Genomic DNA, 16,535 nt, shown 5'->3' on the forward strand with positions numbered 1-16,535 from the left:
GAGACAATTAGCATCTTCATTTGAAAGCCTGTATTTCAAAAGTATTCTTCAAATTTGCCTGTTACAGTGATGTCCAATTTTGCAGAGTTCTGACTGAAATCTAGATGAACCTTATTTATTGTATGGTTGTATAGATTTCAAACTACAATAGCAGCTTTAAAAATAAGTAGTAAAAGCAAGTAAAAAAATTTTTACTGAAATAATTATCCTCAACTTGTCTTGTAAAATTATAGTTGCTATCATAATTACATTTGAAATGTCTGTCAGTCCATAGCTGCCAGCAACTTCAGGTGTTGGCTAACTTTTTTGGTGTAAGAAATTGTTGTCACCAGGATGATAGATAATATAGGGAATGTATTAATACAAATATTTGAATTATATTTTTTTTCAGATTCGTGTTAGAGTCATTGAAGGTCGTCAGTTGCCTGGAAATAACATAAAACCAGTAGTCAAAGTTCATGTTTGTGGTCAGACACACCGAACAAGAATCAAAAGAGGGAACAACCCATATTTTGATGAAGTGAGTGGCATAAGAACACTGTAGCTGAAATGTGGATGCTATCACATATAGAAAAATAGTTATTACAGCTTTCATTATCATCAGTGAATAAGAATATGCTAATATTTAAGGGTAATTATGGCTAATACGCATTTTGCAGTTCCCAGTCCCTTTCTTTATGTATTCACATCAATAAGCACATCTCTATTGCTGGCAGTCTTAGTAGATAAAGCTATCTAGAAGGAAGTCAAACTTCAGCTGAGATGTATGGAACATGTTCTTTGATACAGTTGGCCATGTGACATAATAATGACTTTGAATAGTTGTGTGCAGGTTATAAAATCATTAGTGTTGTGTGCAGATTATAGGAATCATTATAGACCTCTATGGTGTGTGCAGATGAGCTTTCAATGTCATGCTTTGGGTCAGTAAGACTGCCACACAGAATCTGGAAATGTCATTGCCTTGCTACCCATGATTTGTAAAAGCACAACTAGATTTCTTTGTCCAGAAGGGATCTGTACAACAAACACACTGAAATACAGCAGAGAATTCAAAGCCATATAAGGGACACAAGAATGATCCCAAGTCTGGAAAACTAATGTTGCAAAGCTTAAGCTTAATAGAGAGAATGCTGACGGATAACTCTCGTTACCTGGACGTGTGTGGAAAATTCAGAAGATTTTGGAACTGGGTGGCAAGCATGTTTAACACATACAGGCAAAACCAAGGAAGGTGTAAAACTTAGAGACTTGAACTAAGCTGTAAGTAGCAGTCAAGATTTATGAAGCAGTGGTAAAAAACAGGGAAAGGAGAAAGCCAGTTGCACCTTGTATTGAATCAATTCCTAGGCAGTCTCAGTATCCAGACTAGGCTAAAAATGCAATAGGAGGGACCGTGTTTATGTACCCTTCCCTTTTGTTGGATAAAGTACTGACTGGAGTATAGCTGGGCTCAACAACCAAACTTAGTGAGGCATGTATTATTAATAAAACAAGTACCTTCATACTGTCAAACTATCAGATTTATTCCCATGGCCTTGAATTTCAAAGATGCAAATCATTACAATCACTATCACCACTAGCCCTAAACAAGGCTTTTTTGACAGCTACAGCACAGATGGCTAGACCAGGATTGAATGTCCTGGAAAATGAACAACCTTTGTAATTCCCAAAGTTGTTCCCCTGAGGAAAATGTGAAGTGCAGAGCAAGGAGCAAGGGCAGTGCTGAAAGTCTGCAGCACAGCTATGCCTACTGCATTCATTCAAATTGCAGTTGTGACTGTCTTTTGTCTATTTTGTACTGTTTATTTACTAAATTTAGTTTTTTATTCCGCATAAATTATCATGTGTCCAGCAAGGAGGCAGAGTAAAAGTACTGTAGCAGGCATGCTTCACAAGCTTCTTAAATTAACGTTTCTGCATTTTCTGTTCAGAGAATTATGTGTTTGTCATTTTGAGACAGGTTTTTTGTTTCTACCTTAACAGATATTTTTCTACAATGTCCACATGACTCCTTTAGAGTTGCTTGATGAAGCAATTAGCATTCGGGTAAGGAAAAATGATACATGTTCAAAAGGCTGCTGGATGCATATAGTATTGTCTGACCATTTCACTGTGATGTTTAGGAGCATTCCTGTTTCATGCTTGTCTGTCTTTTTAGGTGTATGATTCTTATTCTCTACGAGCAGACTCTCTAATGGGAGAATTTAAGGTGGGTATGAAACAACTTCCATATCTTGACTAAATTAAATAAAATGAGAAATTTTTTAAGTACTTGTTTTAAATGTTGAAATTTATACTACTTCAGCATGGGGCCGAAGAATTACCTGATGATGTCTTCTCATGCTAGAGAACGTTTGCTCAAAGCACTAGTAAACAGTTTTCTTATTTGAGTAGAATATTATTGTTACAGAAGATTGTACGTTTTATATACCAAGTTCTCTAACTTGCATCCAAGAGAAAAAAATATTTACCAAAAGGTAAGTTTTTTCCTCAAAAGATATCAGGGTGATTATTTGGTATGAGGTACGGTTTGAAGAGATAATTTTATTAGGTAGATAATAGGCAGAATAGTGATATGTGTGGCAGCACAAAGATACACATTCTCAAGTGATGTGCAAAGATATTCCTTTGGTCAGAAGTTTGTTAAGTAACAGAGATTGTGGAAAAGTCTCTTAGTTAAAGTCATTTCTGTGGTTCTGATGATATTAGTGAGATTGTCTTTATTTGTATTTGTTATAGTCAATATTGGGAGGTAGACATCTGCCTGTTGAAGGTATTCCTAAAGCAATACAAAGAATTCACATGACAATTGTAATGGCTACTGGGATCCCATATTATAACATTTCCAGTATCAGTGTTCACCGTATTTTCTGTTTGCTTATTTTGTACTGCATAAATTCATTAGGTCTCTAGACCCGCTTTTCACAAAAAATATGCAAGTGTGGAAGAGTGCTCTTTTCTAAATGAAGCAGTTTCTGTCACAAAGCTGGTTGCTTTTGCTTCTCACTGCTTATTACCTATGTAATTTCTTGTGATTCAGACAGCGGTATATTGCTCTGTGGAGGATTGATCATTCACTAAGCAGGTGACAGCATGTCTTTCAGGTACTTTCTGTTGCTGCAGGCACACATTCCAGGAGAAAACCCCAAGGGTAATTCTCTCTAGAAAATCACCCTTTCAGACTTTATCTGCAAGGAATACTAGCCCCAATTGCGATGAGCAAACATACTTACCTTCCTGAACATGTTTGAAGTCTGGTACAATGAATACAGTCATGGTATATGTGCAGTCTTGTCCAGATTTGACACAGTGGGGGCGAAAACTGCCTGTGATCTTAATAAAAGAAAAAGGAAATTATTAATGAAAAAAACAAACTTCATTTCTGGAACTGGAGGATGAGACGTTGAGCAGGAAATAGAAACAAGAGAGTTCTGAAAAGCCTGTCTGAACATAAAATAATGGGGAAACCTAAGGAATTCAAGAAGCACTAAGCTAGCCCCATCTTCTGTCTCTGATAAATGAAAAAGCTGGGAATCTGAGGAAAGAAGAAAGTAACTACAGCTGTTAGTTCTAATACATCTTTTCTTGCATTTTCTTCTTGGCTGCTGTATCCATTCAAAATCCCTCATTTTTCAATGTAAGGCATTTTCTCTTCCTCCTCCCAAGAATATGCTATGTAAACTTTCTTTTGTTTGTGACAAGAGAACAATGTAGTAGTACTCATGGAAGATTGAGGGGAGTTGCCCTAGCATTTTTCTGTTTTGGTATTTCTTCAGAGGTAATGCCGTTGATCTTTATTTCAGATTGACATTGGCTATGTTTATGATGAGCCTGGTAAGTAACAGTTACTTCAGAGCTTCTTTCCTAGCTTGAAACTTGACACATTTCATTAAATTTCTAAAGTAAAAGAAGAAAGTTAATGGAAAGTTATTTGAGATTTCTGCTTTAACTTTAAAAAATCCAACAATATATAATTCTTTTTAGTGGTTTCAAGATGAAGTACAAGCACCTAAAATTTGGATATTAGTTTTGGTATCAAAGACCTAAAATGTGAAAAATAATGCAAAAATATTTGATAAGTATGTCCCTGAATTAGTATGCCACAACATTTAAACACCACTAGATTTCTTGTTTTGAATGGCACTACTGAGACCTGTCTAGGACAGAATAAATTTTTAAAATAATAAGCTTTAGGATAAAGTATGATTTTGGAACAGTTGACTTTGATTTTATGATTTGTGCCATTTTGTAATGGTTATTACTGGGGGTGCGTGGTGGTGTTTGTTTTATTTTAGGCCATGCAGTCATGAGAAAATGGCTTTTGCTGAGTGATCCTGAAGATACAAATTCAGGAACTAAAGGCTATATGAAAGTCAGCATGTTTGTCCTGGGAACTGGAGATGAGCCACCAGTAAGTTTCATTTAAATGTTTTTCTTCCCCTCTCCACCCCACGGATATTTATTCATGTCTCCCCGAAAAATTTTTAATACCGTATAATTCACTCTGTGAGCAGTATTTAAAAGTAAGACAAGATTTACAAGTTGTTTTGAGGGCATCCAGTAGTAGGTGGGTAACTCAAAGCTTATTTTGTTATCCTGTCCAATTAAGCAACCTCTGGACCAGCTCTGGGTGCGTTGATCTACCATTTGTAGATACTTCTTCACATCCTGGAAAAAGTGGAGATGTATTAGCCTGGTGTTGCATGCAAGCTAATATCTAATTCTCCTTAGCATAGCTAATCAGGCTGAACAACATATTGATACCAGTTCCAGGACTAAGTCAGGAATGTCTTCACTACTATGTAATGCAGACAAGCCCATAGAGAAACCTGAGTACCAGAAAGCTCCAAATATTTGCCAGGTGAAAATCAGACCTATCAATAATTACAAGTTAGGCATAAGTAATTTGATGCATATGAAAGCAGTAGGCAGTTTTAACAGTCCAATCCTTAACTGTCTGCTGTTCTGTCAAGGTAAAAACAGGCTCTCTTTTCTGTGTGGCATTTTTCTTACTTGACCATTGTTGCTAGTTTAAGTTCTGCTGTTCTTCCTGCCTGAGATTTTTTGCATACTGCTACTCCTTAGTTAAACATAATATGGTCCCCAGAACCATGGAAGATCTTTTTCCATGTTAACTCTTCCTTTCTGCTATCCTCATGATTCTTGAAATCACAAGGATATGTCTAGTTATTCGTGGTGAAATTTGTTATTTCGTATTTGTTTTTAAAGGAGGAAGCAGTAAGTTCTGGTAAATTATATCAGAGTTGTATGCATTTTCTAATTGCAGTAAGATACCTTACAACAATATTCATCTTGAGAGGAGTATGAAAATTGCATGAAGTTGGCATTGTACAAGTGCCAAAATCATCATCATCTGATGATGATGATGTTAAAAGTGTGATTATAATGGGCTCCTGCAATTGAGTACTTTAGAGATAAAAATGTAAATAAAATAGTTTAGGTAGAATTAATTTTTGTGGCTTGATAATTTGATAAAATCTCATTCTTTATAATGAAACTGACAACAGTCTTCTATCTGAAGAGTATTGTGGGCACCGGTTTAACTAATCACCTTAATTCTGTACATTACTCTGTCTTTCTTATGTACCAGATACTATGTACCACTGTATCTCCCAACAGGTTGAAAAAAGGGAAAGAGATAATGAAAGCGATGATGTGGAGAGCAATCTGTTATTACCTGCTGGAATTGCACTTCGATGGGTCACTTTCCTTCTCAAAATCTACAGAGCTGAGGACATTCCTCAAAGTACATATCTTCTTACTACTTGTCCATCAGTGTATTTGATTACTATCAGAAATATTTGTGTTAGCTGTTCAGAAACATTCCTTGAACATAAAACATCTTGAATGTTCTACATTGTTACTTGAGCCAATAATTCTGTGATGGCTTAAGTAGCCCATTTCAAGTCCTTTGGTAATGCTCAGTAAGTCTATTTAATTCTTGTAATGCATAATTTAATGTGTTACCCATTAGATTAGTAATGCTCATCTGTTGCTGAGTGGGCCACACAGCTTCTGCTAGTGGGAAAGGGTCATCTTCATTAGCCATTCTCCAGTTGCAGAAGTTACATGCAAGTACGTAACATTCAAGTACAGTTGATCTGCAGGTAAACTGGATGTTCTGTGCATGTCTAGCTCAAGTATACAGTGCATGTGTCAACTTCCTGTTGGATCCCAATCCCTGACCACTTTCAAGAGGTTCTCAGAAAGCTGGTTCCCTGCAGCCCTCTTTTCCAAGGCCATTTAGATCCTAGAAGATAAGTAATACTGCTGATGGCCCCCTGCACCTCCCTCTTTCCAGCAATCTGTTAATTCTTCTTCATAGGTGCTCATAGCTGCAGCTGTTTTGCAATGCGGGAAAGGCCACAGGACTGCTGAAATCAGTCAGCAGCTGCTGTGATGGCCAAGGCAGTCTGTATTGCTAGCAACCTGCTCCTGAGTGGCCATAGGAAATAAGTAACTAGGAATTGGCTGTATCCCAGAAAGCTGCATGCAGTTTGTGGGCTGTAAATTGTGCACCATAAGCTTAAATAAACAGCCTTGGAGGGCAGGGGAGCTTGTAAGCAGTTTGACCTTAATTTGTTTAGTGAGATTTTACTTGTGTCAACCCTATATTGCTGAGACAAAGGCTATTTCTCTCATTATATGCCATACGTGTTTTCTGATAGAACATAGGTGGCTTTTATCCCTTCTTAGCATAATTTCTTACCTATATCTGTGACAACAAATGACAATGTCTATGGGTACATGCACAATGTTTTTCAAACACCAGTGTGCCTCTAAATTCAGGAGCACATCAACAGTCCTTATGATATTTCAAAAATTTATATTCTTGAAACTGCTCCTAAGACTAAATTCTCCATTTTTACCAGCAACACTGTTCAGAATTTTGTTTATCAGATTAAACTTCACCCTACCTAGATCTGTAAGCTGGTTGATTTTGGTGGGATTGCTATGGACAATGTATTATTTAGGCTGAAAAAATAAATAAAATAATAATAAAAAAGCATAAACCTTAATTTCTTCTTTGACACCTCTCCAGTGGATGATGCTTTTGCACAGACTGTCAAGGAAATATTTGGAGGAGAAGCAGACAAGAAAAACCTGGTAGATCCATTTGTAGAAGTTTCTTTTGCTGGGAAAAAGGTAATTTAGTAAATATCTGAATCTTTGCATTCTAATCATAGTCCTGAGAACAGATTTTGTATGCCAATATAAATTTTTATGTTTACTGAAATTATGGAAATAAAAAAGCATTAGCCCTAAAGTTCACTTCATAAAATGAAGACAAACTACAAGGTACATTAGAATGGGTGTAAATCTGATGACTAATAAAAGGAATGCATGACTGCTAGGAACTGATGGATGCCAGATTCCTTGCCTACTGGTTGTTCCTGATTGTTTTTGTAACTGATGGTGCAGATTTTTCTGGACAGGTTGACAGCATTGTACATTTTATTACTAATGTGTTCCTTAGAATACCAAATTTGAGTTGAAGCACAATTGCACAACCTATATTCATTGCTAGCCAATCTTTTTTTTTCTTTAAGAAGAAAAACGTCAGTCCTTTATTATGTTATATAGTCAGGTTGCCACACCCAGTAATGTACAGGATCTCCAGCAGACATGACTAGCAAATCATATAGGCTCTCCCTTTATCTACTCTAAAATCTGCATAAAGCAAGCTGAAATTGAGTCATTCCTTAGTCTCATTTCTCTGCTGTGATAAAAGACATCAGTACTAGTGTGAAAGCACATTAAATTGTAGCTAGTGGAAATAACAAGCTTCTTTCTTGTAGAGTAACTCCAGTCTCGGGTTTAAACACCGTTTCAAAATTTTCTTTTCCCTCCAATAGTCATTAATGTTGCACATGCAGATCAGTTTAACAATATTTACCAATTGAAAACTAATGGCTCATCACAGCATAAAGCACTTGGGATTCATCATCAACTACTACCCCTCATCTTACCAAACAGAATGTGATTTATCCTAAATCATAGCTAGTATATGCTTTTTCGTCTGTTGTATTTTTGATGTGCTGTATAGTTGATTTCATTTTTTGCAGGCTTGCACACATATAATTGAGAAAAATGCTAATCCAGAGTGGAATCAAATTATTTATCTTCAAATCAAGGTCAGTTTTTTTCTTGTTTCTGTAGAAAACAGTCATCCTTTTGGAACTCAGGGCATTAATGTTACAGAGGTGAAATAAGTAATGGGTTATTCTATTTTAATTGCTTTTTTTTTTTTTTCAGTTTCCCTCGATGTGTGAGAGAATAAAACTTGCAGTTGTTGACTGGTGAGTTACGACTTAATCAAAGTACTAGACAAGGTAAATTATATTAAGGGAAGAAAGGTAAAAAGGTAAATTATATTAAGTGAAGAAAAGTCTGGTTCTATAGATGTCAGGTATTTTTACAGTTTATGAGAGTATTTAGGCAAGTGTTTAAGTATCTTCCTTTATGGTTTCTTTACAAGAGACCTGATTAGTGTAACATGGGAGTATTGTTAATTTTGTGCAGTGAGCATTATTGCTATTTAAGTGATACTGTAAAAGTCAGGTGACTTCTTCATGATACAGCCCACTTTTGTAAGTAGCCATTACCATCTGTGTTAGTAATATTAAAGCATTCCAGGTGATATAAAATGTGTGTACACCATCTTGGAGTGCATTTAGTCACTGGTAGCTTGCTTCTCTACAGGATGACCAGCATTATATTTAAATAAAATCTTTCTTCTTTTCTTTTTGTAGGGATCGTCTCACAAAAAATGATGTAGTAGGAACAACATATTTAAGTCTCTCAAAAATTGCTTCTTCTGGAGGAGAAGTTGAAGGTAATTGATTGAGCAGTATGTAACTTACTATCTTCTCTTGTGTTGTGAGGAATAGCAAAGTAAGTGTTCTAAGAAAGCACATTTTCCTATAGTTCCTCAATTCTGTGGCAACAAGATTATCTGTTCCTGGAGTTTTTCAAAACAACGCTCCTAGAAAACACACTGTGGGACTTTTCAAAGTAAAGTTTTAAAATTTTAATGTTTAAACCACATCATCATGGAAATAGCAGTAACTAATTCAAAATTCAGTGTTCTGTTATATATATAAAGTTAATGAAGTAATTACATTTGTGAGTGCTTTCCCAAATTGAGAAAACTATGTGATATCACAATCTATCATGAGTAAGATATGCAAATTTACTAAGATACTTAGTAAGACGTTTAATTTAAAAACAATCCAGAGTCACTGTTTCAGAATCGCTACTTCATTGGGCACTAGTAGACAAGACTTCTTTTGCCACCTTATAAGCATGTCTGTTCTTTCTCTGGAAAGAGAACCTAAAAGCTGGGGAATGTTCCTGAGCAGTTAGCCCACAGGAGCTGTCTAGAACCACTTGCTCATTTCCTTTACGGTACTAGGCTGCTTTCAGATGCTGGGGGAACTTGGATCAGTCTTTGCTCTGATCAGTAGCTTACTAGAAATGGGCACTGCATCTCATTGCATGAGTGCTCCAGATTACTACTTAGTAACCCATATTTTAGTAGCTTCAGTGAATGAAGATTTTAATTGCAGTGCTATGGTCGCAGACAATTAACTTACGTGCTTCGATCAGTATAGGTGACTGGATATGTAATTTCATAAAAACTAAAACCAAAACTGATTAACTGCAAGAAAACAAATTTAGTTAGGCAGGATATGAAGTTCCTAACATGTTGTCCCCATTGGACAATACCTTTGTAATAAAACTCTTCTTTAAAATATTATAAGAAACATTTTTTGTGCCAAGATTTTGGGAAATATTAAAAAAAAACCTGTTACATTTATGTTCTAATATAATATTATGGTTATTGGTTATTTCTTTGTGATCTATATCTATAATCTCCTTGTTATAACAAGATCTTTCATACAATTGAGCCAGCTCCATGACAAGGATTCTATGTTAATTTGCTAGAAAAAAACGTTTTAGCTTTTTAATATAGTAAACATACTGTGGTATATTAGTTGTCCATACAGAATTGTAAAGTTCTTGGCTAAACAGGCTTAACGTTTATTTATCTGACTATCTACACTAGGTTGAAGGACCTGGCTCAAAACCATTTCTACCATTGCCACAATAAGAATCTAAATTACTATTTTTTCTGTTGTGTTTATGAAATCTATATGATATGTACTTGTCTGAGACAGACCAGTTTGTCCTTAAGTTGGTAGCTATGTCAGGAGTTTAAAAACAAAATTAGTGGCTCCAATCCTGTAGTACTTGAGTCAAGTATTTATCTTATTGGATGGAACTGTATTTTCAGCCAGTAACTTCAAGCTTATAACCCAGTCCTCTTAGAAGTACTGCTGTTGAAGTAAGACTTTGTGCAAACATTCTTTTCATATATTCTACGCAAAACCAGAGGCAAAAGAAAGGGTTACAGAAAAAGGCAATGGGAAATCAAAGGCAGAAGGGTTGGGCTGTTGGGGAAAATTCAGTTCTGGAGAGATCAGCTTGTACAATCCACCTAAGTGTTTAACTTGAACTGCTGCTGAGTCACAGCTCATTTACACTTCAAACCCAGGCACTTAGTAACTGAGAAAATCTTATTTGTATTCACTGTCTACTGAGGTACTGACACTGGAATAGCCATTTCCATGTAAAATCACAGATTATCTTCCCTTGAGGTCAACGCCATGCCTGAAGCCTGTTCTGGTTTCTAAAGGATTGGGAAACTGAACTAGTCTACCCTCTTCAGTAAATGAAGATATCTTAATGGGCCCTGAAATGTAGTGGTTTTCTTAAATGTTCTTAAGATTTGTAAGTAATATTAAAAATAAAATTTTATTTTGTGGGGAGGAGAGCTATACAAAGCTGAAAGAGAAGCATCAAAACAATATATTTTGCCAGCTACATGCTTTTTTTTTTCTTTGGAATTTATACAGGAAGAGTAATACCTTCATATTTTAATCAGGAAGCAAAATTCTAGCCCACATGAACTTCGTTTTTTCTCAGGCTTTCAACTTTATTTTAATAGCAGATTGCTTTGTGATGTATTTGTTTTTAAAATGCTGTTGTCACTTGTCATGTAACTTCTTCTCTTTTCATAATATAGAATTTTCATCTTCAGGAACAGGGGCTTCATCATATGAAGGTTTATATCTTCATCTGTTACTGATTTTGCTTTCCATTGCCCAAACTGAGAAGTATTGCCTAAGAAAATCCATCATCTTAAAAAATATTTTTTAATAATTACTTGTCTAAAAGACTTCACCGTTATGATTAAAGAGCATCAAACATAACTAACTGTATAAAACAGTTTTGGCACTGGAACTTGTTTGACTATTTCTGTTTGGCTGGTGCTTCAAGCTGTGTTTTAGAGTTGAGCATGCAGTTGCTTCAAGTATAAAGCGCTTAGTCTAACAATGGCTTGCAATTTTTAATTTAGCTGAGATCAGAACTATATTTGCAGCTGGAGAGCCCTGCAGAAGTAAATAACTGCCTAAAATAATTAGTGGCTGTTTTGCTTATGCTTAGCTAGTTATATAAATAAAGTCTGAAAAATGAAATCTGATTCTGTTAAAACCTGGAGAGATGGCTTTTTACATAACTGCCTAAGTTGACAGCCAGTTTTGAAAGACTTTGTGGTAAATATATAGTGAGAAATAAATACAACTGGAGTGCAGTTGAAAGGTAACAAACATTCATCCACACAAATACTTCATTTACTATCTTTCTTTCTTAATAAAGTAATATTAAGTCAAAGGCTGAAATAATTTTTTGGAATGACTTTCTGTAATACATGATATCAGCCTTCTAAATGTAAACAATTGTATTTTAAATGTAAACAAATACAAAATATTCTTTTTATTCCAGGTTGGGGGAGGGGGGGATGTTGGTTTGGTTTGGTTGTTGTAAAATTTATATTCTGTTCAATTTATTAGCATCAGTAAGTAGTGAATGTATTAATTCAACACAGATCTGTACCTTAAATTTAGTCATATTGAGATCTGATGTACGCAGTTCAGTGTTAGAATTTTTTAAAAAATTGGACAGTATTCCAACAAGAGTCTGAATTCTTCTTCATTCAAATTTTGATCTGTTTCTGATTGAGATGTAAGGATGTGAAAGTATCCAAATGCAAAATAGAGAACCGCAAATCTTTATTTTGTATTTTGCAGATTTTATGTTACTTTGTGTTGACAGGAAATCACATCAAGACATAACATTCATTTTTATTATTCATTTGTGTCACTCAGTAGTCACACTGGCAAAGTCATACAAGGCATAACCCTTTATTTTCACTTTCTTATCTCAGCCATCCTTTCCTGTGATAAATGCATCCTTCTTTGTGCTGCAGATCACTCTAAGTGATATCTGTTGCAAGGTTTAGAACCAGATTCTCCTCTTTTTTTATACCAGGATCATTTGTTCAAAGACAAAAGCTAGGGTACAAGAAGAAAAAGAATATAGAATCTTCCTGTTCACTCAAAACTATGCAGTATTTTTCTGCATGTGTTGCTTATCTTGTTCTAATTCTCTTTGCACTACTCATCAAATTTATCAATCAATAGCCTTAGCATGTGTTTGATTGCTACTGAAAGAACAATTAACTCCCTTAAGTATAGATTTTATTTGGCTCTAAAAAGAGCTTTTTAGAATCTCATTCATCTAATTTGCAAGGCATGAATGCAAACCCAAAAGATAACAGTTAGTAATACAACTAAGTCTTCTCTCTATATATTTTTTGCTAAAAAACAGAACACTGTTCAAAATACAAAGTTATGACAGTAAGCATTAGCAATGGAAATACCTTTTCAAGTTCTTAGATATCTCAAATATCTGAAAATAAACAATAGCTTTGGTGTGCAGTTTCCTAGCTTAGCTATTAAAACTGACAAAAACATCTAAATCCTTATTAATTTTTTTTTTTAGCTAGATTAAGACATTGGGAAATTTTAGTTTGTTAGTCATGGAATAAGAATAGTATACAAATTAGAGTTTATTGTCATTAGAATTAATGGAGTTTGCAGACTTTCAGTCTTGTATGAATTTTAGGTTACTGAAAAGGGAGTTTGTGAGAAACAATGCATTGTAACAGTTATGATTAGAGTTTGCAGTAGTCTGTGTTCTACCCTGAAGCATAACCACAGAAAAATTATACTAAAAATTAGAACAGTAGGATTAACTATGGTAAACAGTAGGTTTTTTTCTGCTACGGTGTGCAACATTTTTGTAGCTGTTTAGCTAGAACAATGGCCTATGCATTTAAATGATTGCAAATGTTGTTTTACTCAGTTTCATTTATTTCTAGAAAATAATGTTTTCTGTGAACATAAGAGTGTATTATTCTTCCACATAAACGAAAACCTGATATTTGGGGTGGGGCAGAAGTTCTGTTTATTCTGTGGGGTTTTTTTCTGCATGAAGTAGTATCTAGTAAGTATTGTACAATGAAGAAGGAGGTTAGGAACAAGTACAGTCACTGGTGTAATTACTTTAAATTCATATACTATAACCAGAGAATAAAGTGTTCTTACTTTACTAATAACTAATACTGAACTAATATCTAACATTTGTTCTACTGGGTTTGATAGTAATGTTAATTGTTTTTGTGGCTCTGAATGATAATTAACAAAGATATAATGATAATATTTTCTGTTAGTAAACACTGGAGAAACTGAAGTTGGCTTTTTACCAACATTTGGGCCTTGTTACCTAAACTTTTACGGAAGTCCAAGAGAATACACTGGATTTCCAGACCCATACGATGAATTAAACTTTGGAAAGGTCAGTTTCTTTATTCATTGGTTTTAATAAAAGGATTAACCCCAATTGTTTTTAATCAAGGAATGAATTAATTTTAATGGTTTTTTTGTTTATTTCACATCACACTCCTTTTGGTGTTTCTTTTTGAATAGTATTTTATATTTATGATTGATAAGGAAGTATGATAGTATTTTCCATTCTTATCTGTTTTCGTTTTAAAGGTGTTTTTGAAGGAGCAGCAGGGGTTTTGATGATTTTCACTATCTACACCTCTGCATGCATTTGTATTTCTTATTTCCTTGTTTTCATAAATATATACTTTTTACTTCTAGCATTAATTGAAGCAAACTGCTTTATTTCATTTGTTCAAATATGTACATCCATGCCTCTGCAGAATTTTTAAGAACACTTCAGTGAAGCCACAAGCATGTACACCTAAAGAAAGAGTACGCTACTTTAGGAGAAATATATAAAATTGGATTCAATGTGTGATTATGTTACAGGGAGAAGGAGTTGCTTATAGAGGGAGAATTCTGGTTGAACTATCTACAATACTTGACAGCAAACCTGTTAATAAAAAGTTAGAGACGATTCCTAATGATGATTTACTGGTTGTTGAGGTAAATACTTGTTTTATTGTCAGTGTTGGTAATGGAGATGTGCCTTGGCTGGTTATTTTTGGAGAATGATCTAACTTACTAAAATTGAAACAATTGAGTTGAATCTCAGAATTGAGAGGTGGTTATTGATGGTGTGGCTACAAAAATGTCATACCCTTGTAGCATGAAATGTTAATTTGAAACATTTTTATAATCTCAAATACAGTAACTTATTATACACATTATATGTAGTATTATTATTATATCTTTTGGTTGCTTCTCAGAAAGTAGTAAAAGTATTAAAATTATTATTTCTGTTAAGAAATTGCTATTGTTTTCTGTAATTGTGGATCCTGTTTTACAAATATTGAAATACAACTAAAAATGTTCTTGTTGTAGAAATACCAGCGCAGACGCAAGTTCTGCTTGGCTGCTGTTTTTCATTCTGCTACCATGCTGCAAGACACTGGTGAGCCTATCCAGTTTGAAGTTAGCATTGGTAACTATGGCAACAAGTTTGATACCACCTGTAAACCTTTGGCATCAACAACTCAGTACAGTCGTGCTGTTTTTGATGGTAAGGATGCTGCTGGTATGCAGATAAAATAATGTAAAATGCTCTTTTTGAGGTGCTATTTTATAGCTTTAGAATGACAGCTCTAACTGCACTAAAAACTTATTGAAAATGTGACAGAAAAGAACGTGTGGCTCTTCACAGCTTTTAAGATTGAATTACGTTTATGTAATACATGCTGCAAAGCCTACTGAGGTTATTAAAGAAATTTTCACAGAATTCAGTGAAATCTTTTGACTGTGTACTAGATGTGCAGAGGAAAACTGGCAAGAAAAATATCACGTTATTTTACAGGTATGTAAAAACTAGGGATTAAATAGGGAAAATACCCTTTGAACATTCTGATTTAGAATAAAATAAAAACTTGTTTTTAAACTAGGTGTCTGGCAGCCTAGAAGAAAACAACCTAGCTAGATCACAGGAAAATATATTTTGGCTATGACTTTTTTTATTAACTGCAAACAGTAGGATTTCTTTTTTTTCTGTGTATTAAATAATCAGATTTACTCTGGAAAATAATTATTTGAATATTTTATTTCAGAGGTATACTTATATTAATGTGCTATCTACATCGGTAAGTTATGGGAAATAATAGTGAACATGTTAACAGATAATTTATTGAAAAAAATCCCCTGGATTTTGAAACAATTTGAAGTAAAAGTTTACCATCCAACAGATCCTACAGTGGCTGAAAAATACAAATCTTTTGATAAGTTTGGACTAGCTTGTATGTTCTTATGAATTGTAGTACATAAATGAAATAAATGTACCAGCTTGTGCAGTGTACAGTATGTATTCCTGCCATGAATTCTAACTCTAACGTACAAATGTTTCACATCAGGTAATTATTATTACTACTTGCCATGGGCAAACACAAAGCCAGTTGTAACGCTGACTTCCTTTTGGGAGGACATAAGCCATAGATTAGACTCTGTGAATGTAATCCTAAACATGGCTGAACGACTGGTAAGAGACTTAAGATCTTTCTTTTGCTGATGTGCTTTTCATTTTTACTTTTTTTCATTTAGAGATGTAATCAAAAAGTGACATTTTGAGCAGATTATGGAACAGTTTTCCGACACTTTTCCCTCCTTTTTTCCTATTCAAAATTAAACGTAGCTCAGTATAACAAATGGCACTGCTAATCATAGGTCTGTATTCTCGCAAGGCCCAACACACTCCAGGCAAGAAGAGTCCTCGTTGTTGGTTAGGGGCATGTTAAGTCTGTAGAACTGTTACTTGTTTTGGAAGTTAGGTGCAATATCATGTATTGTTAAATACAGTGAGAAAGAACATAGGAGTAGACCTGTTAAATATGAATCAAGTTTGAACATCTGAGTCTTTTTTGATTTGGGCTTTATACATACAAATAAGTAAGATTAAAGTCTTGAAATTCATTGACCATAAGACACAATGGAAGTTTATAAATGCAAATCCTTTTCTTTTCAATTCCTCAGCAATCCAACTTAGCCACCTTAAAATCAGGAATGCAGGCTAAAATTTCTGAAAACCTATTAGCTGAGATGTGGTTGAAGCTGATTGATGAACTTACAGAAGATATAAGGTAAAAGTACCTTTTTATTTCTTATGTTATC

At 34.5% G+C, this 16,535-nt stretch overlaps 1 protein-coding gene across 1 annotated transcript in view; it reads left to right on the forward strand.

The window, feature by feature from the left end:
- MYOF (myoferlin) overlaps window positions 1–16,535 on the forward strand; it is a 72,851-nt gene that overhangs the window by 22,063 nt on the left and 34,253 nt on the right. Inside the window, exons 7-22 of the mRNA XM_052799347.1 lie at window positions 392–520; window positions 1,987–2,049; window positions 2,162–2,212; window positions 3,807–3,837; window positions 4,299–4,414; window positions 5,644–5,770; window positions 7,067–7,170; window positions 8,091–8,159; window positions 8,281–8,324; window positions 8,778–8,860; window positions 11,114–11,152; window positions 13,664–13,788; window positions 14,271–14,387; window positions 14,766–14,943; window positions 15,782–15,906; window positions 16,398–16,504. Of these exons, the coding sequence (XP_052655307.1) occupies window positions 392–520; window positions 1,987–2,049; window positions 2,162–2,212; window positions 3,807–3,837; window positions 4,299–4,414; window positions 5,644–5,770; window positions 7,067–7,170; window positions 8,091–8,159; window positions 8,281–8,324; window positions 8,778–8,860; window positions 11,114–11,152; window positions 13,664–13,788; window positions 14,271–14,387; window positions 14,766–14,943; window positions 15,782–15,906; window positions 16,398–16,504 (1,508 nt within the window). The remainder of the gene's footprint in view (window positions 1–391; window positions 521–1,986; window positions 2,050–2,161; window positions 2,213–3,806; window positions 3,838–4,298; window positions 4,415–5,643; window positions 5,771–7,066; window positions 7,171–8,090; window positions 8,160–8,280; window positions 8,325–8,777; window positions 8,861–11,113; window positions 11,153–13,663; window positions 13,789–14,270; window positions 14,388–14,765; window positions 14,944–15,781; window positions 15,907–16,397; window positions 16,505–16,535) is intronic.

The sequence above is a fragment of the Harpia harpyja genome, chromosome 10 (genome assembly GCF_026419915.1).
Source record: "Harpia harpyja isolate bHarHar1 chromosome 10, bHarHar1 primary haplotype, whole genome shotgun sequence".
In the NCBI taxonomy this organism is placed as follows: Eukaryota; Metazoa; Chordata; class Aves; order Accipitriformes; family Accipitridae; genus Harpia; species Harpia harpyja.